Source organism: Phodopus roborovskii, unplaced genomic scaffold, assembly GCF_943737965.1.
Source record: "Phodopus roborovskii unplaced genomic scaffold, PHOROB, whole genome shotgun sequence".
NCBI lineage: Eukaryota > Metazoa > Chordata > Mammalia > Rodentia > Cricetidae > Phodopus > Phodopus roborovskii.
Window position 1 is genome coordinate 30943431 of NW_026126517.1, and position 24678 is coordinate 30968108.

Below are 24678 nucleotides of genomic sequence, written 5' to 3' on the forward strand. Positions count from 1 at the left end.
CAATTTCTGAATCCAGATCATCAATATGAGTAAGTATTTTGCAAATACTTGAAGTTTTTCATAATAAGAAGACATAGCTAAGAGCTGGTTTAAAATATTTTTATGAAGTCTGTTGAAATATAAGCAAGGTGCTGGCAAGTTTGTATGAACCTGAGTTTCCTCTTAGAGGATCTGAATCATCTTTAGAGGATCCTGGCATCTTTGGGAATGACTTCTGAAAGTGATAATGCTTCTTCGCCATTCCAATACCAGCAGACCAGCGCGTTGCTCCAATGCCCAACTATTCTTTATTTTACTCACTGTAAATTATAAAGTCCCAGGAGACCCATTCCTCGAAAATCCGTCTTTGGATCATCACCTTGGAAACCAATCTCACACCACTGCTTAGAAATCCGAGATTCCAGTGGTGTGTTGGGCTTCAGGAACTCCCATAGCTGCAGTGGGGAAAAAAAAGAGAGCCACTTTTGGATGTGTGCACACAAGTGCCCTGTCTTAGCGGTGCAGATGCTATGAGCTGTTTTTTGACAAGAGGATTTGCAAAGGTGAGTATATGCACATATATTACAATAGCAGCTCTTAAAGGTGACCGAACATCTTCCAGGGTTGGACAATAAATAGGCAAAAATGTTATTTCATAATAAGAACAAGAGGTTCTAAGCCTTTACTCTTATCTCAAAAGCGAACTGTAGAATGCTGTTATGGAGTTGTTGCTTTGAAGGCATGGAATGCATAAGTGGAGATCCTAGTGTTTTAATCTTCATATTTTTGTTCCCAATCAATGAGGTAAATAGATAAGTAACATTCTACAAAAAAATGCTCTTTTGGGGGGTCTCTAAAATATTTAAGACCACAAAAGAAAAGGAAAATGGAAAATGTTGAGGTCACCTGTTGTTCAACTCCACAGAAACCTTTTTCTAACATTCCATCAACATGCTTAGCATGAAGACCATTAATAAAAACAATAGGGACCGGCTCAAGTTTCATTTCTCAGGTCTTACCTGTGACCGGAGTGAGAGTAAATATCATACAGCCAAATAAAGAAACATTAGCAGTGTTCATGAGTAAGCCTCATGTCTTGAGGAGTTGTCTAAAAGAATTTCATTTAAAATCAACAATAGAACAGTGGGAAATATAAATTCAGAACATTACACTCTTCACCGCTTTATAATTTTAGTTTATTTTCCAGATTTTCAGTAGAAAACTAGATTTAGCACACATCATAATGATAGAGATAGGTAGACAGATGGCAAGGATTGTGATCCATGGTACTATATAATATAGAATGCTTAGAGGTAAACGCCACTCTGAGCCTCCTGACTTGAGTGCTGGAAATTGAGTTTGGGTCCTCTGGAAGAACAGAGAGCACCCTTAACTGCTGAGCCATCTCTCCAGCCCCACAGATATTATATAAATCCATATATTCACATATCCATAAATAAACTATAAGTTATATTTTATTTCCTTGTATGTGCATTTTGTGTGGTGGTGGTGGTGTGTGTGTGTGTACATGTGTGCACATGTCTGTACATTTGAATGGGACCAGACTTTGGTATTGAGGGTGTTCCTCAATTGCACTTTATCTTGTTTTACTTTTTTAACCTGGAGTTCACCAATTCAGCTAGTGTGGCTGGCTAATGAGGTCCAGGGAACCTCCGGAATGTCTCTGCCTCCCCTGGGTTGGAGGTTACAGCTACATGCCATCCTGCTTGGCTTTGTAGGGTTCTGCAGATTCAAACTGCAGATTCTCATGCTTGTATAGTAAGCACTTGGCCAATAACCTTTTCCTCTGGCCCAAAGATCGTATTTTCTTCCGACTATCTCAGAAATGGTTAAGTTTCTGAATTTTTATTTCATATTATATGAATCTTAAAGCTTCAATAAAACAGTAATATAACATTATCTTGCTTTGTTGTGAATTGTCAGGTATTGGGTATAGTGTAAAGTCTAATATTTAATGGCAGAAAATACAAAGAGGTGGAGATCTGCAGTTCAGAGGTAGAGAGATGGCTCAGTAGGGGACGCGATTGCTACACAAGCATGAGGGCCCAAGGTCAATTCCCAGAATACTGTACAGAAGCTTGGAGTAATGGCTTCTGCTTTTAATTCCAGTTCTGAGGATGGAGAGGCGAAATTCTGCAATTTATTAGCAGCCAGGGACAACAGAAACACGCACACATGGCTATATGACCATAAAACCCCAAATTTAGGTAGACTAAATTTGGCCCATGACTTTTGCTTGCTGACTCTTGTGCTAAACACTTTTGTGATGTCGAAGCAGGGGTATTCATCACCCATCTTAAAGAGGAAGCTTGAACCCGGGCAATTATACACCAGCACTGGCCAGGCTCTGCAGGTACAAAGGTAGACCAGGTATGGTTTCCTCTGAAGAGTCAGTGCGGTGCAGTGGGTGGAGCACTCTCTAACAATGTGAGTTTGCAGTCACTGCTCAGCCTTGGTTTTCTCACCGCCCTCTCCAGATGGAGAAAATACCAGTACATCAGCACAAGGTCATTGTGACAAATAAAACGGAGAACTTTGTGCAAGATTTATTGTAGTGACCAGAACACAGCAAACATCCAGTGTTTCAATATTATGACTTTATTACTCTTACACTTGGAATGTAAATACCCAGAAGGGCAGAATAAAGATCTGTGTGTATTTGGGAAGGCTAGATATTATTTCAAAATCCAATGAATAGGGATTAAGAAAGCCAGGTGGCTTCTTCTGTGAGAACAATGAATAACAATAGGAACAGCATACGCAAATTCCTGGACACTTGGTTGTCACAGCTTACCCCGTGTTATGCTATGGTGAAATGCACTGTATTAATGGATGGGGATGCAACAGCTAGAGCTGAGAGAGTACATCAGGAAGGGGCTAACATGCTGCTCTGAGCAATGTGGACTCTGCTATAGTATGTAGGAAGTATGAAGGTGTTCTGTTTTGTTTGAGAAAGAATCTTGCTTATAGCCCTGACTGCCTTTAAGTCCCAGTCATCTTTGCTTCGGCCTCCCCAGTGCTGGGATTTCAGGTGTCTAGGGATAGTAATCCATCTTAATGGCTAGACTTGTCATAAAACCTCTCTGTCAGTACTTAGAAGATGGGAGGGAAGAGTCTGATAGTCAGGTTCAGAATTAAAAGACTGTAAAAGCCAACCTGGAGATGATGGCAAGATAAGAGAATGGGCACAGACCCACTGGAGACATATTTGGTATGCTTTTTGGATAAGAATTAGGGATGCAGAACACGTCCTGTTAGATTCCAAATCACATAAGAGTGAAAAGCCTATCCCCAAAGGGTCTAACTCAGAGCCAGGCGTGGTGACTCACACCTGCAACCTCAGCACTTTGGAAGCTGAGGCAGGAGGATTGCCACAAAGACAAAGACAGACTACTTGGCTACATAGTGAGTTTGGGACCAACTCACAATAACATGGTGAGACTTTGTCTCAAAACAATAAAAACAGAAAGGGCCAAACCTGATGGTAAGCACTTCTGGCTTTATTATTTACTAGATATGTGGTAGTCAGACAGTCAGCATGAATGAAAATAATGCAGTTTTCTAACCTCTAAACAAAGAAAATTCCTTAGCCACAGCATCAGAATGAGAGTATGTACACACTCAAATCATAACCACTGATAAATGTTAACAGACTAATCCAGGGCTTCTCAACCTTCCTAACGCTGCAACCCTGTATTGCAGTCCCTTGTGTAGAGCTGACCCCAACCATAAAAATACTTTCGTTGCTCCTTCATGACTGTAACTTTGCTACTGTTATGGATTGTAATGTCAGAAATATCTGACATGTGATCCCTGTGAAAAAGTTTTTTGACCCCAAAAGGGGTTGTGACCCACAGGTTGAGAACCACTAAAGTCGTCACATGGGTCTGAAGTGAGTGCACTACACTAGCCGAGATAAACTCAAAATTAACAAATAGGATTTGGATGCCTGCTATGTGCCATCTTTAGCTGTTCTTAACATAGCTAAGTGTGATGGCTAATCTTGGAATTAACAGAAACTCTAGCAGCTGGGTACCTCTCTGAGGGATTTTCCTCAGACAGGAGCACTTGAGCATCTTAAATCTGGGCCAGACCTTCTGGTGGCAGCTCATGTAAACGGGCATGGGAGAAGAACATTATTGTTTTTTGCCTGCTTTTCCTCACTCTCACTGGTGAGCTCATCTGCCCTGTTCCTGGGCCTTTGCTGGTGCTAGAACCACCAATTCTATCAGTTGTTTCAGGATTTCAATACAGACTGAAAACTGACAGCTCTCTAGGAATTCCCTGGGACTCCAGCACCAGATTGGAGCAGATGAGACATTCAGTGTGGATTATACAACTACGGGATCCATCAGGAGACAGCCATCATTGGATTACTTGAACAATAGCTGGTAAGCCATAAAATATATATATATATATATATATATATATATATATATTTAGTTCTTTTACTCTAAATACCCTGACTTATGCACTAAGAAATTTCAGTAAATCATGCATTCACCCCATTCCCATTCCCCTTTTTTGCTGAACACCTATTATAAGCCAGTTCACATACCAGACAAGCCACATAGCAGGCATCCAAATACCTTCAGCTAATTTTGTGTTTATTTCAGCCATTGTGAAGCATTTCAGTTATGTATAACCAGGCTGTTAATTGTGCTGATTCATTTCATTTTCAGTTGCCTTGATCCTAGCTATTATATCATGTTGTTGAATTTGATAACCTCCATCAGAAAATGGTCAGGGGGGATGGGCAATAGGAGGAGGCAGAACTCAGCTAGTAGGGTAGCTGAAATTAACAAGAAAGAGAAAAAGGCATGCTATTGCCAAGAATGAGGTTTCTTTAGTTTTTAATGATCACCTCAGATCCAGCACTAATTAGCAGAGAGAGACAAATGATTCACCAACTTAAGTACTTGCATACACAAAAACACACACTCTTTCACACAAAACACAAGACCCATTAAAAAATTACATCTGTTGACATTTTCAGTTAAATAAAGGCGAGGTAGATAAACAAATGCTTCCTTCTCTCTCAATAAATCATGTACATATGTATCACTGTATTACAAACACCTGAGTGCAGGTGGCCTGAAGTGGCCAGCAGAGGGCACCAGATCCCCTGGCGCTGTAGTTACCAGCAGTTGAGAGCCAAGAGCTTTAAGCAGCATGCTTTCTTGACTGAGCCATCTCACCAGCCCCTCCTCTAGTTTTGTCATTGGCTATTTGAAATTTAGGAAGAAACAGAGGAGCACTTGATGCCAGTAGAGTATCTATTTTCAGAAGTGACTGTCTAAAGCATTTTAATTGAGTTAATACTTCCAAATGTTGCTCTGGATTTTATTCTTGGGGCTTTATTTACCCTCATACTTCATTGTTTTGTGGAAAGTTCTATGGATATTTGATGATGCTGCAGCATTAGAGTTTGTAAGATTTGAAGCAAGGAGTACTTACAAGCAGTACTCACATGACCTTCCTGGCAGTTTTAATGTGTCGAATATAAACCTTTAACCTGCTCTTTGAATGTTTGCCAAGTCACATGAATAAGTAATCAGCGTGAGGATCTTGGGTAATTTCCCCAGAGAGCTATTGCTGAAGCAGAAATCAACCTTATTGTCTTTGATGTGTATTGGAGTCGTAAGTAAAAACCCCACAACACTCTGACAAACACTGTCTTGTTTCTCCTACAGCTTTCAACACATTTGAAGCAATCCAATCTTCCAAGTGTGAGGTGCCCCTCCCCTAAAGAAATCACCTCTGAAGTTTTCTCAGATTATGAAAGTCTACTGGCTTTAATGTTAATATCTCAGATGAATTTTCTTATGAAAAAATTTACCCTCAACCAGCAAGAGAAGCCACCTTGCCAATCTGCCACAGCACCCATCTTGTATCTTTGACAGGAAGATGCCTGGCCTGAGAGCTGGGCAGTCATTAACTGATGTTAGAGAAGAGCTCACCTTCAAAAGCATCTCTTCGTGCTGGGGGTTGTCAGAATCGTAGGGCTCTCTGCGCAGTTTTTCCACATCTGCAATGAGGTTTCTGTAACCCACGATTTGCAGAAGGCAAGCCTGGAGAGAGATTCCCAACCTAAAACACAGAAGAACCGAGTGTGAGACGAAGAGGGCCTGTGTGCTGTTGGCATTTGCTCACTTGATACCTGCATTAGCAGTTGTGTAAATGTTTTCATGTACATGTTCCGGAGTACACATTCATGAATATATTCATCCTGCCCTTTTCTCCTTCTTTGTTCAGTTTCTCCAGACAGGGCCTTATGCTGTAGTCCAGGCTGGCCTAGAACTCACTCTGTAGCCCAAGCTGGCCCCAGATTCTAGACAGTCTTCCTGCCTCAGCCTCTCCCCAGGCCTGGCTAGAAGCACACTTTTTGTTGAACTGTGAAAATCCTTTCCCTTCATTGTAGTCTTTCCTTAAGTGCAAGTTTAACTGTTTAGCTTAAAAACAAACAAGGGAGGCCTTCAAGAAGGTAGCTTGAAAGATGTAAAAACAGGGTTGACAGAGTCTTAGGGACCATTTAGGTGGGTATATTACATCAACTTCAAAAGTCTGTGCAAGAGGGAGAGAAGGAGAGAAGAAGGGAGCCCTCAGGGGATTCAGAACAAGAGACTTTTCTAGACAAAATAAGAGCAACAAAATGGCAGTGGTGACGGCTTTGGGGGAGGTGGCAGTGGTGGCATCACCTCTGTGAAGAGTGTCCCGAGAGGGGAGGGAATGCCATGAGAGACGTCTCTCCTTCACATCATTCCTTCCACAGCCCACCCACTCTGCACATCTGATCCCGTGCTCCAAACAGATTTACCTCCACCTTTCCCCTTCCGGGCCTACTGTTTTATGATGTTTATCCCTCTAGTCCAGGGTTCTCAACCTTCCTAATGTTGCGGTCTTTTAATACAGTTCCTCATGTGGTGGTGACCTCCAGCCATAAAATTATTTTTGTTGCTACTTCATGTCTGTAATTTTGCTACTGTTATGAACCATAATGTCATAAATGCAGGGTATCTGATATGTGACCCCTGTGAAAGGGTCATTCAACCCCCAAACGGTCAAGACCCACAGGCTGAGAACCAGTGTTCTAGTCTCAATTCCAGGGATAGAAAACAAAACAAAACAAAACAAAAGCCCTATTCCTTCAACTCCTTCTCACGGGGCTTCTGATTCATATAGTACAGCATTCTGCTGTGAATGCATAGCATGTTGGATATATTTATATCTGTGAATATATGTATATGAATAATAATTTGAGAAAAAGTGGCTATGAATTTGAGAGGGATAAGTGGGTAGAGCATGGGAGGGATAGAAAGGAGGAGAAGAAGGGAAATCATGTAATTACATTTAAATAAAAAATAAAAATAAAAGCCAGTTTTAAAATTTTAATATTTATTTATTTTGTGTGTGTGTGTGTTATGTGTGTGAATTTATGTGCACCATGTGCATGCAGATGCCTGTAGAAGCCAGAAGGGGACATCAGATCTCTTAGAACTGGAGTTATAGGTAGCTGTGAGTTTGCAATTGGGTCGTGGGAGCCAAACTCAGATTCTCTGTAGAAGCATTAAGTGCTCCTAACTGCTGAGCCATCTCTCCAACCCAAGAGAAGATTATAGAACTATATTTACTACATAACTAAATCAACCTTAACATTTGAATGAGGCAAAGGTACAGTTTACTAGCTCATGAGCCTACAGAAAGATGCTGTAGAGACCGGAGGAAATGGAGTTTGAGTGAGCTCCTGGATAGATGGAGAGAAAGAGTAGTGCCTAGTATACTCTGAACTCCCTTCAACTCTGTCTCCATCTTTGTTATTTTTTTATTAATTTTTATTTAAATTAAAAACAATCTTATTTTATATACCAACCCCAGTTCCCTTTCCCTCCCAACCTCACATGGGGGATCATCAACTTCTGTCACATCCTCTGTGTATCTAGGCTGAGAGATTATCCTTCCATAGGGAATGGGCTCCCAAAGCCTATTCGTGCATGAGGGACAAATACTGGTTCTGCTGCCAGAGGCCCCATAGACTGCCCAAGCCTCCCAACTGACATCCATGTTCAGGGGGCCTGGTTGAGGATTTTGTTAAATGTTCACATCTATAAAATGAGGATCTTTTCCTTGGATGATTAAATGAGACATTTAACTCAGAAAAAAAAAAGTTGCTAGGCAAAATGGAACATGCCTTTAATCCCAGAACTTGGGGTACAGTGCTAGAGTTCCAGGCTAGTCTGGTCTACATGAAGACTTCCAGGCTATTCACAGTTAGACTCTTGTCTATTCTATCTAAAGGAAAACTTAAAATAATTTTTCCTTTTTTTTTTTTTTTTTTTAATTTAGCAAGACAGGGTTTCTTTGTGTAACTGCCTTGGCTGTTCTGGAATCCATCTTTGTTGTCCATCTTTGTTATTAACAGTCATTCCCAGCAGTGACATCCTAAGTTCTCATGCACAGAGATCTCTGAGACAGTTTGTTACCAGCCTCAAGCTGTCTCTAAGATACCTGCATTTAGAATTAATTCTCCTTAATGCCTTTAAGGCCCAAATTTTACTGAAAAATTGCTGCACCCAGTGGAAAATATAAAGCTAATTTTAAATGTCATGAACATTGCCAAATGCATTTTAATACTTCCAAGATGAGAGGAATACATTATAAAGTTCTAAAGTAGTCATATAAAACCATCTCTTCCTCCCACACATGCCTGTCTTCTTGTCAAGCAGGTAGGAACTGTCTCCAAGATTATCAACCCGGCATGATGGAATATTCATGAGGGAACTGAAGGATTATTCTAGATGGATTGGAATCAGTGTAAGCAGATATGATTTGAGCATATGAAATTAATGTAAAACATAGAAATCAAGTAATGTCCTGCTGATGAATGGGCTTTCTTGATCTCATATTTTGTTATCAGCTTACACATCCCTTTTTTTCATTCATGGCAAGAGGACCATAAGCTTACAAACCAAAGCCATTTACAAACATGAAGCACCTCTGAAAGTCAAAACACTGCAGATAATTATTTTAAAGAGGAGGGAGAGGGAGGTGAGAGAGGGAGAGAGAAAGAGACAGACAGACACGGCCATCTGATTTGTGTTCTGTATTTTTCACGTGCAAGTCCAATTCTTACTGTGGGTTGATGTCAGGGTTAATTTGTTTCAGTTCCATGATGTCATCAATAGTCTTTTCGATGGCATCGGGGTGAACACTCACTGATGTCTGCAAGAGCTGGAAAACATCTTTCAGTCAGTTTCTTTCATTAGCATCAGTGGCTTAAACAATACCTGATGGAGGCTTCAGGTACTACACTTCTGCATGAAAGTAGGGCTAAAAGCAGACTGATGGAGAATGTATGAATCCCAGTGCATGCTGTGTGTTCACAGCTGGGGTAGTGCCATCTCCCCAGGCATGGTATTTGACATAAAGCAGGCACATAGAAGGTTTATGCTTTGCTTTGTTCTTTACGTTGTCATTTGTTTTAAGCTGTTTATATTACACTGGTATGGTTTCCTTTTCACCTGATAGAATGAATCCCCCCAGACTGGAGTTACTGATGGTTGTGAGCCCACATGGGTGCCGGGAATCCAGCTTGGGTCCTCTGAAGGGCTTCTAGTCACTGAACCCTCTCTCCAGCTCTGTGCTGTTATTACATTCCTTTACATTCCTCCCCCCCCCCTTTGGTTTTTTGAGACCGAGTGTCTCAGTGTAGCTTTGGAGTCTGTCCTGGAACTCACTCTGTAGACCAGGCTGGCCTTGAACTCAGAGAACTGCCTGCCTCTGCCTCCCAAGTGCTGGGATTAAAGGTGAGCATCACCACCGCTGGCTATTACATTATTAGTTTATGATTTAAGAGGTGGTACAAAATGAGTTATTGCAACACTAAACTTTACAAGTCTGCCTAGAAACTGTTATATATGTAAAAATGTGTATTACTTGTTTTTTACATTAGCTATTTGTCAGTGATATATTTTTGTCCTTGCAATTCTAATTTTAGTTTTTATTGTCTTAAAGTATTTTATTCCATTGTGTATACAGCTGTGTGGGGTGCACACACTACCCAACATGTATGGAAGTCAGAGGTCATCCTGAGGAGTCAGTTCCTCCACATGGGGTCTGGGGATCAAACCCAGGCTTGGTGGCAGCCACCTTTACCGGCTGAGTCATGTCACAATTTTTATGTTTTATGATCAAGGTAAGCCCCCCACCCCAGTGAAAAGCTACTGAAAAATGAAGAAACAATTTACTAACCTTACTTTTCGAATCCCGCAGTGATGTTTCTGTTAAAGCAATAACACACACACACACACACACACACACACACACACACACATCATTAGCTACAACGGGTTATTATGAGTGTTTGAATATTATTTACTTAAATATTACACGGCATTCTCACCCTCCCCCTGTGGACTCTGCCCTCCCTTGTACTCCCTGCTCACCGATTTTCATGGTTCTAGAAGCTCCAGGCTTGGTGCTGTAGCAAATCCTTTGCAGCTCACACCTTCCTGTGAGCTTCCGCATCACAAACTTCATGCAGCGCCACAAAAATTTACAGTAAAAATACAGGCAAACCTGGATCAACATCCTGCAGGGAACAAAAGACAGCGCCCTTCCGATAGAAAGCTGGGAGAGAACAGAAAGCAACCACCACCAGCAAGAAAAGCAGCCGGGGAAGAAAATCAGCCATTAGTTCTCAGTGTCCACAGGTGCTCATCACTCCACTCCTGAGAGGGACAGTTACCATGGCTACACAACCCCAAAAAGCTGAGGGGAAACCTTGGGATTCTGTTTTCTCCCATCTTGTCTAAATATTTTGGCAATCAATTGGTGTTAATATGGCCTCTTGCCCGGATGAATGGCTGTTCACTCCGTTCCCAACCTCCCATGCCCACCCTGCCTCCAGTCTTAATTTCTTAATGCCCTCTACTCATGCTCCGCTGCCAGCATTTTCTCCTTTCCTTTCTCCCATCCTTTCCTGTCTCTGCTCTTCTCCTCTGGTTGTGTGGCTACTGCATTCCTTGCTGACCACTCACTCCCAGCATGCCCTGCTTCTGCCCAAAGGCTTCATCATCAATATGCAGAGGCAGGATTTTTGACCTTTGATTCTCCATGGCATCTTTTCTGGGCTCCCACAAAGCACCAAGTTCTTTACAACACCTCCCAACTCAGTCCAGCAACACCTCAGAAAACTGTCACATCTCCAAACATGTGTATTCATGTGTAACATATATCTCATCTTACTCCAGCAACACCTCAGCAAACCATCTTGTCTCCAAGCATGCGTGTATTCACATGTAACTCAACTCGTGACTTCATTTTTTTATGTAGATTTTTGATTTAAAAACGGAAGTGCCTGCTACTTTCTGCTATTGTTCAGAATCTCATGGTGACTCGGACTTTGGAGACAATGACAACCTGTCACCCAGAATGTTATGTTCAAGCCCCTCTTCACACTGTGTTCCTAGGAGACAGAGTTATACGCATTACTTTCCACTGATGTCATTTCTGAAAGTTTTTTTTTTTTTTTTTCTCAAACGTTCTCTGATTTTCTCATGTTCCAAAATAAGGTGTTTAGGGCTATTTGGATCAATTACAGTGGTTAGCATTCTCAACAATGTGTCTCATTTAGTTGGCCAATTAGTCAACTAATTTGGTTATATTCATGTCTTTGAATTGTTCTAGTTCTAATACCGTCAACAGTCTTGTGTTAAAACTGGAGTCTAATGTGTATAAGGTCATAGGGTTTAGATTTTACAAACACAAAGGAAACGATGACAAGAAAACACAGCGCTCAAATTGTCCCACAAAGAAGACACCATGGAGTAGTCTACAGGCAAGAAAGCCACAGCCAGGATAGCAAATAACATGAAAACACTTATGATACATACTTGATAGGAAATAAAAACGCACACAAATGTATATGTCATGACCTAGATTTCCTCTAAGAAGTAGAACAACTTTAATAGTGATATATAAACAACAGGAGGGGGCTGGCCAGCTACCTGCTGAAATGTTAATAATGGCACTGCTAATTATGGGAGTCATCAGCAGGAATTTCTTCTTGATTTACTAAGTACAGTTTCTTTTTTCCTAAATATTATCTTAACATGAAAATGAAAAAGCCCTAATATGTGTAAAGTGATCACCAAAAGTTATTATTAGTCATGCTTTTTCTGTGTGCAGCCAGTTACTATGAAATTGATTGAATGCTGTATTTACTGTGTTAATCAAGCCTGACACCTAAGTGTTCAAGTCAAATATAAGCTGAGCTCTGGTAGGATTACCTCATTTGGAAAATAAATGCTATTTTCTATCTGTTGGATGACTATTCCAGAAAAAAAGATTAAGTTGTATCTTTGTTGACTGGTGTCCAACCAAATGCCCATGACAGTAATATTGGAAAGTACTGTCCTGTTATAAAGTAAAGAAGGAAAACCATGATATCTGTTCTATGTCCAGTTTTCAATGGCAAATGGCCTCAGCATGTGGGTCAAGGTCCAGACGAAGCCCCCTTTCAAGTCCATGCATCAGGACTCTATACCACATGATCTTTGGGTCCTTGAAGAACTAAATCTCTCAAGAGTTAGAATGCTCCGAGAATTGCTTATGGAATGCGATGGTTTCTGACTCTAAAGGCCCATGGTTAAAGTCTTGGTCCCTAGGAAGGTACTATTGGGACCTAGCAGGAATGCTTTGGGGCACTGGGGGCCTGTCTATGAAGGGGACTGTGGGAGCCTGTCCCTCTACCTCTCTCCTCCTCCTTTGCTGTGTGGCCATGAGGTGACAAGCTTTGTTCCTTGAGTAACAGGACACAGCTGTAATTTCAGGATTATGAGTCAAGTAAATCTCATTGAAGTTTCTCTAAGGTATTGATCATAGCAAACGAAGTTTATTAACACATGGAGCTCCTTCACCATCACTCTACCCAGGATAAAGGCACCTGCCATTTCATAGCTTAAATTAAGCTCCAGGATGGTTCTCCTATAACTGCTGCAACAGGCCTACATAGAGGTGTGGCTTGAGACTTAGTTGTCATCCTAGGTGTCAGGAAGTGTCTATCTGTAGAGTGGATTAGAGCCTGGGTATTATATCTTGCCCAGGTCTCCTTCAGAAAAAAAAAAAACATATGGGTTTCATAAGCAGATAAAAGACATCCTATTATGTTTGCTTTTCTCTGTCTCTCTATCTTTTCATACTCACAAGGATATTTACACTGTCAAAAGTAATGAAATACAGTAGAAATGCCAAGGTGGGGCTTAGGACAGAAGCATCACTCTGAAGGTGTGCAGGAGACTGTGACAGCCCATAGTCACATGAACCATACCACAAAATACAAATGACAAAATTCCTAAATGAAATGAACTGTCACTCACATACTACCTGCTCTTTTGTAAGCTTCATACTTGTAGACTTTGTAACACTATTTTGTTACCCAAGATAAATTTAAATTTCCCCTTATTTTCCTGATGTTTTGAAGGAAGCAAAGTTTGTTTTAAAGACTTACTTTTTATGTGTATAAGAGTTGTGCCAGCATGCATGCATATATACCACATGTGGCCTGGTACCTGGGAGTTCAGAAGAAGGAGTTGGATCCCCTGGAACTGGAGTTAGGGATATTTGTGAGTGTGGGTGCTGGGAGCCAGACCCATGTCCTCTGTAAGAGCTACAAGTAAGTGCTCATAACTGCTGAGCCAGTCCCTCTCTTATTTTTCTAATGAGCCAACATCCAGCCTCATTTCATCTAAAGAACAGCTTGCCATGCTAAGTACTATGTATCTTTAAACAATCACCAGATGACCTAGCTCTAGCTGAATCCCCCGTTTTCTGAGACCCTGTTCCCACTGACAGTGTTCCTCTAATGAAGCAGACTAGACAAGAGTTCACTTTTATTTGGTGACAAGGATATGATTCATTTTCAACAGTTTACACTGGATGCTATTCTTGTTTAGGCTAGAGAGTGAATTTCAATACTAAACGTAGTTATAACTGTTTTATGGAAGAATATTGCTATGAACTATACAGTGTGTTAATAATCAGCAGTAGCAGACAATGTTGGAAATGGGAGCTGTATACTAGTTCTTATTATTGAGTCAAAGTCCCCCTATGCTTCAGCAAAGTGTCCCTGCTCAGAGGCTGCAGATCCTCATTCTGGAACACCAGGCAAGACTGAAAATCAGAAACAAGTACAAAACCTTGCTACCTGTGCATGGGTGACTGTCAGAGGCTTTGCCTTCTAATCCTGAGAATTCCTATAAAATCTAACGGACTTTATCAGTAGTGAATGGAGAACCCTGCTTGGAGGAATCCTGCAATAAACAAGAAGCAGACTATTGATGAGAAAAAGAGATATCCAAAAGGAAAATCAGTGCTTGGCTCAAACCACAGTTCTCCAAATGAAATACTTCTCATGGAAATGAGCATTGAGCACAGTGAGCCACTCAGGGTTCCCAGCATCACACACACACACACACACACACACACACACACACACACTAGCATGAATGCAGAAATCTATGTTTGTCCTCCTGAAGATCTTAGTAGAGGCACTAGGCAGTTAGTGTGGAATTAATGTGACAAAAGGTGTTTGACCTAGTGACGGGGACCCTTTCCCATGTAAGCTTCCCAAGGGAAAGAGAAATTCAGAAGATTTGAAATGTGACCAGAATATGAACTCACATTTGGAAAAGATTCCCCTCCTACAGAGCAGGAAAGAGTCCCCAGCCCTAGCTAGAGAGGGGCTTAGCTTACAGTCTTTCCCAACATTCTTTGTCCAAAGAGACCATCCTGTCTTCTGAAAAGTAAAAAATTACAGGGGCTTCTGGGTAACTATCTTCCATGTTTTGATGCTGTTGCTAACTCTGCTGCCATGGTGACGGGCATCATGTTGACATTCAGAGAAATTTTGTCCGTGGGTTTAGAGAACAAGTAGTGATCATGGGTCAGTGAGATAATTAATTAATTAGTGGCTCATCCTTTCCCATCCAAGGAGAAGGGATGGCATCGTTAATCAAGTTAAAAATCTGATGCTTAAGAGCTTTCCTTTTACAAGATTAATTTTTCTGAAAGTCACATTTTTTTTCTTCTTCTGTGTATACCATGTATGAGGAGAGTAGCAAACACTATTTGTTGGCATTTAGAAATACTTAAATGTCACATCAACTGTAAACTTTTACTAGTAAATTAAAGTATTTTTTTAAAACTAGGGTCGGGGAGGTGGCTCAGTTAGTAAGTGCTTTCTTCACCAGCATGAGGACCAGAACTCAATCCCTAGCACCCACATCAAGAGCCAGGGGTGGGGCTGTGCCCTCCAACACTGATGATGAGGGGGTAGAGAGGAGAAGATCTCTCAGGCTTGCTCTCCAGCTACTGGAGCCAACCCAGAGAGCTCCATGTTTAATGAGAGGCTCTGTCTCAAAAATAAGGTGGGGAGTGACTGAGGAAAATACCCAATTTTTACCTTTGGCCTCCACATCCATATGCATAAACATACACACACATGAACACCTGACCACACATGTGCACACAAACACATCCACACAAAAATACCTCTCAAGCCATAAAAATTAAATAGATACACAAATACAGTAGGGCTATCTGTGGTGGTTTGAATGTAACTGGCTTCCCTGAGCTCATAGGAAGTGGCACTGTTGGGAGGTGTGGCCTTGTTGAAGGATGTGTGTCACTGTGGGGAAGGCTTTAAGGTCTCTTTTTTGCTTAAGCTTCTCCCAGTGTCACAGTCCATTTCCTGTCACTTTCTGATTAAGATGTAGCCAGCACATGTCTGCCTGCACAGTGCCATGCTCCCTGCCATGATGATAACTTCTGAAACTATAAATGAGCCACACCAATTGAATGTTTTCCTTGTAAGAGTTGTCATGATAGTGGCGTTTCTTCACTGCAGTTGCTACCGGGAATGGGGTTTTGATGTGATAGGCTGGAGCATGTTTTTATTTGGAGTGATATGGACTTTGGTACTTTGGGTTAGGGAAACAGTAGAATGCTTTAAGCACTATTTAATGGGCCATACTAGTAGGAGCATGGTAGAGAGTGGTGCTGATGCGATTTGATGAACTATGAGGCTACCTCAAGAGGTTTCAGAGGAGAGGAATTTCAATATGTTGCTTAGAGATCAGTCTAGTGATATTTTGGTGAAGAATGTGGTATCTGAAAAGTGTGCCCAAGGATAAAATAAAAAGTTTCAAGTTGATTCTGTTGGCAGAGGAAATCTCCAAACAGCCTAGACTATTATGTGGCTATTAGTGTTAACTCTGGTGCAGGTTTATAATGATATATATATACTGAGAAAGGACATCAGGAAGTGGAATAGAGCTAAATCCTGTGTTCAAGGAGATAAAAGGATTAAGAAATCAAATAGAGGGAGTGGTGACCTGAGGGCAAGATCCCACCCAGCTAAGCTTCCAACTTGTGAAAAGAAATAAAGAAAGGTTTAGAGCTGGGTGTAGTGGTTCATACCTTTAATCCCAGCACTCAGAAGGCAGAGGTATTCGATTTCTGAATTTGAGGCCAGCCTGGTTTAAAGAGCTAGTTCAAGGACAGTCAAGCTTAGGTAGTAAAGGTAAAAATCAAAAACAGCAAGTAGTGAAGATGTAATTGAACAAGGAGGCCATGTTCTAGCTCCAGCAAGCAGCAGAACCTGCTTCAGCATGTGGTTCTGGTGTTAGAGTTAAGGATAGAAGAAATGGGTTATGGAATTTGCCTCTGAGCCTAGAGAAAGCCACCGAGGCCAGCATGTGCCAGGGGTATCCCTGAGTGGAGACCTAGAGAGGCCATTGCATGAAGCTGTGAAGCTGAAGCCTGGATTGTCTTGGAGACCCTAAGATGTTGGAGACACCAGAGCCGTGGAACACCTCCTGAGGAGAGCTGCTAACAGGAAGTGGGACCAGCTCAAGAGAAAGAAGTGTGTTGCAGTCAACAAAGCAGAGTTGGAGGTCTGAAGAGTGTTTTGACATCAGACATGGAGATGCAGAGTTTGGAGTTTGCCCAGCTGGGTTTTGGTCTTGCTTTGATCCAGTATTTCCTCATTATGCTCCCTCCCCTACACTTTTGAATGCTAATGTATATCTTGTACCATTATATGTTGGAAGTATGTGGTATTTTTTATTTTGATTTCATAGGGCATTACAGTTAAGAGATTCCATGAATCTCAGAAGAGACTTTGAACTTTGCACTTTAAAACATTGTTGAGACTGTAATAGATTATGGGGGCTTCTGAAGTTGGACTTAAATGCATTTTGCATTATGATATTGTTATAAGCTTATGGGGGCCAAGGAGAGGAACGAAGTAGTTTGAATGTAATTGGCCCCCATAAGTTCATAAGGAGTAGGAAGGTGTGGCTTTGTTGAAATAGGTGCGGCCTTTGTAAAGGAAGTGTGTTGCTGTGGGACAGGCTTTGAAGTCTCTTTTTTGCTTAAGCTTTGCTTTGTGTCACAGTCCATTTCTTGTTGCTTTCTGACTAAGATGTAGCCAGCACCATGTCTGCCGGCACACTACTATGATGATAATGCATTAAACCTCTAAAACTGTAAGCTAGCCCCAATGAAATGCTTTCCTTGTAAGAGTTGCCATGGTAACTAAAGGTAATGTTAGTGCTTATCATTATTGTGAATAATCCAATTTCTGTCGAGTTAATGGCCTAGAGGATTTGGAGGACAGAGACCGGGAATGACTTCAGGGGATAGCAAACATTACCCTCAGGTAGTGGGCTTATTCCCTCATAGAACTCAACATAAACACAACAGAGTTACAATGTCATGTAGAAGAATGAAGAAGTGGAAATCATGGCACAGGAGGAAGAGAGTCATGTAACGTCCTTGTCCCTAATGTATTCACGGTCTAGTAAAGAAAAAGGACAAGAAGAACAAAATATGGAGGTTGGCAAGATGGCTCAGTGGGTAAGGCAGTAAAGACTGGTGAGTGGAGTTTGCTTCCTGGAACACATATAAAGGTGGGATGAAAGAATGAACTCCACAGAGCTGTCCTTTGACCACCATACATGCGCGCGCGCACGCACACACACACACACACACACACACACACACACACACACACACACACACAGAGAGAGAGAGAGAGAGAGAGAGAGAGAGAGAGAGGGAGAGAGGACAAAAAGCCTGCAACCTGCCACAGGCCACACTCATCCTTATATCTTAACTTGGCATTGCCTCTTCAGTGGCTCTGTTGCTTGGGTGCAGAGACCATCTCTTATCCATTCATCTCACCCACAAAGACTCGAAGTGGCACACGGTAAGGGGATACTACTAGAAATAGTTCTGGGTTCAAATATCTGTATGCCTTTGAACATTCAACTAGCTAAACTGCCTGGCTAAACTAGCTAAACATCCTCTATAAGATGGTCCATTAAGTCCTTTCTTCCACTTGTTCTGAGAATAAAAATGCTATAATGTGGTGTCATCAGAGCAAATGCTGATTGAAAGAATGAGTGAACCAAACTGTTAGACAAGTGGGAAAAACTTACACAGCCCCAGTCAGTTATATTTGTGAGTGATAGGACTTTTATTTAGCCAATCAGAATAGTAAAATATTTCCCTCAATTACTTCAAAGCCTGGAGGGAGATTGAGTTGCTCAGTTCCTCTCTTGGAGGTTTGAGTTTGGCAAATTCTTGTCATTCCTTTGTTACCTCAAGAATGAACATATATACACAGGAATGTTCACAATAGAGAAGTGAGACGTGAGGCTGGAAGAGTCAGTGGCAATTATTTATGAGAAGTAACTTTAAAATTCCCTTTATCAGAATTTTCCAAAATAATGTTCTGATGATTTTTTTTGAAATCCAGTCTCAAAATAATGAAATTCTAATGAGAAAAAAAGGTCTTCAGTATGAGCCTTGAGCCCCTTGTTACTTTATCTATCAATTGAATTAAAATAAATAAGGTATATTATAAAAACTAAACCTTAAGCCTTAGTTTCACTTGGGGTATAAAACATGCTGACCTCTTTTTGAGATGGAAGAGGTACATTTTCTCATTCACTGTATCCTTTGCTTTCTTATGAAGCTGTGGATGATATCTGATTGGGTGGCCACGGACAGTTACTTAGCCAATATTCCACGACTGCATTCAATTACAAACATGTCCTCTAGCTGGATGTACTCATTCTATAGCAATTATTTGTTATCCCTAATGCATTAAACAACACACATAAAGCGTTTTCTCCATTCCGTTGTGCTTGGAATAGCTCCACCATTACTATACTGGATGACAGAAGCAGCAGCAGAAGAGGCTGCTATTGCTATGCTTTGCCCCATGCAAAACTCATGTCTGCACAGGTTTCCATTGTAAAGTGGAAAGACTAGAGATGCCTAGACCATGGATGTGGCACCCTTGTGGATGAGTCCAATTTTGGTTTAGTGGATCAATCCATTATGATCTTGGAGTGGGGCTGTTATATAATGTTATATAATGAATGTCTGTCACGTGCCCCTCTCACCATGTGGAACTTTGTGAAGTCTTGGGATTCTTCAGGGTCTCTGTCAGCAAGAAGGTCCTCTCCAGATGCATTCCCTCAACCTTGGAACTCATAGCTTCCAGAATCATGAGCTGAATAAACCCTTTCTTATAAACTGCTTTGATTGAGGCAGTTAGAAAAAAAGGATTAGACAGACAACACATACTTTAAATGCGAGTTAAAATTCATTCATTATTTTTTACAATCTGGATTCCTCAAAGTTCACTTAGTTTCTTCTGGTCTAGGCATGGAGCTTTTCATTTCAGAACATTTCAGAAGTCGACAGATTAATCTCTCTGTGGCCTTTTAAATAACGCTGAGATTCTCCTCAGTAAAAGTCAGCTACTGAACATAGAATCAGGAATTAATACCTAATTCATTCAGGCTTCTTTGTGGCTGAAATGAAAGGGTTTCTAGAGTTTCCCAGCAGCAAACAATATTCAACCAAGAATGGGCAATGGACTTCCTTTTGTTATCCCGAAACAATCAATGGAAACTTGTGTGTGTGTGTGTGTGTGTGTGTGTGTGTGTGTGTGTGTGTGTGTGTGTTGGTGGTGTTGGTGGGGGGGGGGCTCAGGTTCTTCTGAAACACACTGAGACACTGTAGAAAAAGCTCATCAGTACAGGCTTGATACAAGTCTCACTATCACATCACACAGTCCCTGAGACAGAACAGAGGAAGCTCCTGGACGCTAAAATTCATATTGCATTGAAGCTTCCTGTTAGCATAATTCTACAGCTAAAAGATCCACAGTTGCATGCAGGAGATAGTCATAAACACACATCTTCCTTGACTGTACAAATAGGTGGGTTAATAAAGATAGCAATGAGAAAACATATCAGGTCAGATAAATGCCTTAGTGATATCTCAAATCCTATTTTTTAACATGGTTGAGGTAAACAGGTTAGTGACTATTCTGTTCAAGATAACAAACTCTGACATCTGGAGATGGTTTAACTGTGGTCTCCAGATAGTGTTGTATAATTACCCAGAAGTCACCACTGCCAATACCCAAGCTCAGCGAATCCCCCACTCCCCTATCTGTGCCTCCAGAAGCAATGATGGAAACAAAACCAGTGGGGAGAAGAAAGCCTTAAATTGCCTCTGATAGAGTCAAATAATTTCTTTAAAGAAGCAAGCCCACCTACAACTCACTTAGAGGGTAATCGGGGCAGAACAAGAATGTATAACAGGCAGAGGTCACTATCTTGAGGAAAAGAAGACCACTCTGGAAAATATGTTGAATTTTCTAACACTCAGACTAGCTTTATTTTGTCATATTTTAATGCAATTCATTATATTTCATTAATAGAAAAACTGATGGCAATTAGTAGTCTTGGAGTTAGTCATAAGAGATTCAGCCAATGTTTCTAAACAGCAGGATAGTCCAAAGAACAGTAACACAGATATGTGCAGATCAGTATGGGAGCTGGTAATGGGTATTGCTGAGGCATCATTGGGCAGCAGGAACAAGCTGAAAGCAGGCTGTGATCAGGGAGAAGTATTAGTGTGGAATGGTGTGTCAGCCAAGTCCTAAATTTCGGAGACTTAAAATTCTGTATTTCAGAACAACGATTTTACACAAATCACATTCATTGATCCCGTAATAACTGGCTTATAGACCTCAACTTTTAGGTGGCTGCATATCATTCTTTAGGGACACATGTCTCCAAGGTCACTAGGAACATTCATGCTCTTGGTACCAGGTTCTCTTGGCCCTTCCAAGTGCTTGCTCAACTTCAAAATGCAGACAGAGTAAGAGAGGGGCCCCATGCACGTTACCCCATTCAAAATGCAAATCCAATGACCCTATCTCGGGACCACGACTGAGGAGCAGAGGAAATAGCTCTGTAACTGGCAAGGAAGTTTCTTCACTTCAGAGGGCTCATGGGGGAAGCCTTGGTCACTTACCTCAGAAAGTGCTTCATTGTGCTGCTGTTTCCTCACAGACGCGATGCCAACTGTCTCCAAGTAACTGCTTCCAAATTTTCTTTTGCCAAAGTAAGTGTGGGCTACAGTGGAAAAAAAATTTGAGTTACTGGGATTTCCAAAACCCCCCTGCTTTGCTGGGGTAGGACAACATGCTCCATACCCAGAACACTATCACTAGAACCACCTACAAAAGGAAGTCAAGGGCTGGAGATGGACGCAACAGCCTTTCACCATACAACTCTACCATTAACTTTCCATTTTAAATCACTTGCTGGAGATGATTGTATGAGCTTCAATAATAGGTCTTTTCTCCTTGGGGGAAAATGTTTCCCCTAAATTTCTAGGAACAATGCATGTAAGAAAAATAAAATAAAGAACCATAAAAATTACTGTCATGGTTTCTAGATATTCTATAACCTCCAGCTTGGCAGCCTCAGCCTTCCAAAAGCAACAATTCAGAAAGAACTCGAAGGAACTGATAATATTGCTTAGCTCAGAATCAGTACAATTAGTATATGCTAACAGACGATTTTAAATAGTTGTTAAAGAGCCAGGTGTTCTAAACAACAAATGATACACCAAATGTCAAGTTCAAGGTCGTCCCCCACCACCACAATGAGCAGAGTAGTAAGACCATACATTTGCACAGTTCTTTGCAGTTCAAAACTTCTCTAAAGCTCAGAGAGTGGATACCATAGAAGAGGGAGTGAGAAGAATTTAAGAGCAGAAGACAGGGAGGACTGTGAAATGCCATCTTCTAGACATGACACAGCCATTACAATCATAAATACACAGCAGCTGTGCTTATACACACTTGCCTTGCACAAGACTGGTCCTGTCAACAATCAGTTATGAATGGAGGAATCCACCCCCCACCCCCACTGAACTGTTTGGCTACTGATAGATTCTGGGAGAAGAGAACTCATTATCCTCAGTTGTATATCCATTGGTGAGACCACCAAGTTCCAAGAGACATCCTTGGTTTAAGTCAGTGGTTAACAAAATAAGATAGGAAGACATGAATGTGAGAAAGGGATTTGGAGGGAGAAACTGGGTTGACAGGGGAGGAAGAGAGAGTGGGTATGAAATTAATTAGAATGCATATAGACATGTATGAAATTGTCAAACAACAAATTTTTTAAAGTCCCAAAGCTTTCACAAAGCTTATAACATCCTCTATGGTAGTTTGAAAGAAAATGGTCCCCAAAGGGAGTGTCACTATTATGAAGTGTGGCCTTGTTGAAGTAGGTGTGGTCTTGTTGGAGGCAGTGTGTCACTGTGGAAGTGGGCTTTGAGTTCTCATATGTGTTCAAGCCATGGCCAGTGTATCAGTACACTTCCTTTTGCCTTTGAATCAAGATATAGAACTCTCAGCTCCAGTACCATGTCTGCCTGCATGATGCCTTGTTTCTCACCATGGTGATAATGGACTAAACCTCTGAACCATACGCGAGACACCCCAATGAAATGTTTCCTTTTATAAGAGTTGTCATGGTCATGGTGTCTCTTCATAACAATAGGAATCCTAACTAAGACATCCTCTTTCTTGTGCAAAGGATGATACATGGGGCAGCCTATGGAGAATCAAGGATGGATGAGATGGATCTGAAGGAAGGGCAAGGGGGAAGCACAGCTTTAGGAAGAGTGGAACAGTGGAGGGAAGAGTCACAGCTACCACATAGAGCAGCTCAGAAGTTGGGGACACAGCACAATTAAAGGCCAGTCTTTGCTTAACATGTATTTGCTTCTGCAAGTATTTTCTTCAATGTAGAGTCTACATGTTTGAAGAAGAGAATTTATATGTGGAGACTGTAGTTGACTGATTGTGGCAAGACAGAGAGGTGAGAAATGACCTTTAACCTTCTAAGCATTTTTCTCTTAAAACTTATCAGAAGCAAAATTAAAAATAATACTTGTTCATTTTGGGTGGTGGAACTATTACATCATCCTTTGTACATCTGTGGCTTCTAAATGAGTCAAAAATTTAACTTAATTATGTACTATCCCCAGAGACCCTGTGGTTTCTCATTACATTTGAAAGGAGTCAGGGAGTCTTGGAGAAACGGTCAATATAAGACTGGGGCATGAAAAACATCATGTTGTGCCAGAAAGGGATGTGTTTAAGACAGACAAATCAACATCAGATAAACATGGTAAGAGCTCCCACTGGCCAAAGAAGGAACAATCTGGACAACAAGATAGAGAGAGCAGTGTTTGACTTAGAACCTATGTATAGTGAAGATCCATGGTTCTGGATTGGTAAACACAAGGAGGAGACTAAATACCTTCTTTCCCTCAAAGGAAGCCTAGACCCAGTATCTTCCTGAATACAGCGAGGAAAGACAGAGAAAGGAGTAAGTACTACAGAGAAACTTGACAAGCACAAGTGAGGTGCTCAAAACAAATGTCACCATCAAGAAGTCCCATCGACAGCAAATAGCCATATGTAAATGATACTTGCTCCTGTGGTTTCCCCTCCATGCTGTCACCCTAGCCTAATCAGGAGAGAAATGTCAGACAAACCCCAGAGGAAGGATATGGGACAGAATATGTAACTGGACTTCTCAGAGTGCTTAAGGTAATTAGGCATAAGGAAAGTCCAATGAAGTATGGAAGCCAAGAGGTGTGTGTTCAAGGAGACTGGTGCAGTAAATGAGGTATTACAGACAGGGTCCTGAAGCAGAAAAGGGATATGAGGTAAAAGCTAAGGAAATGTGAATAAAGGACAGCCCTAAGTGTCGTAGCTCAGTAGGTAAAAGTACTTGCTGCGCAAAATGACCTGAACTCAATTACCTGAAGTCATGAGGGAAGGAAAAAACAAACCCCTGAAAGTTGTCCTCTGATCTCCGTACACATATGCTTGCACTTACATACATACATACATACACACACACACACACACACACACACACACACCATGCAATATACACATAATAATAATAATAATAATAATAATAATAATAATATAAAGCTGAAGATACTTATAAAATATTATTTAAAAGGGAAAACATGGACTTGAGTTAATAATGAGATACCAACACATATCTGTTTGTTGTGGCAAGTATATTGCATTAATGAAAGATATTAATACTGAAACTGGATAGTAGTAGAAAGGAACTATCTGTACTGCTTTTGCAGCCATCATTCTAAACTTGTGTTTTTAAGAAGATGTAATACTTCTTATGCCTTACACACAGAGTTAGGCAGTAAAGTTTCATAGTGAATTAGAGGGACATGGCTGCATCCTTCAGACCT

At 41.1% G+C, this 24678-nt stretch overlaps 1 protein-coding gene across 1 annotated transcript in view; it reads right to left on the minus strand.

Moving 5' to 3' along the window:
- The window catches only part of Elmod1 (ELMO domain containing 1), a 35551-nt gene extending 14039 nt beyond the window's left edge, over nt 1–21512 (minus strand). Inside the window, exons 1-6 of the mRNA XM_051197483.1 lie at nt 21403–21512; nt 10443–10588; nt 10249–10277; nt 9131–9228; nt 5961–6090; nt 301–434 (exon numbers count right to left, since the gene is read on the minus strand). Of these exons, the coding sequence (XP_051053440.1) occupies nt 301–434; nt 5961–6090; nt 9131–9228; nt 10249–10277; nt 10443–10588; nt 21403–21419 (554 nt within the window). The 5' untranslated portion in view covers nt 21420–21512. The remainder of the gene's footprint in view (nt 1–300; nt 435–5960; nt 6091–9130; nt 9229–10248; nt 10278–10442; nt 10589–21402) is intronic.
- Nucleotides 21513–24678: the final 3166 nt, after the last annotated feature.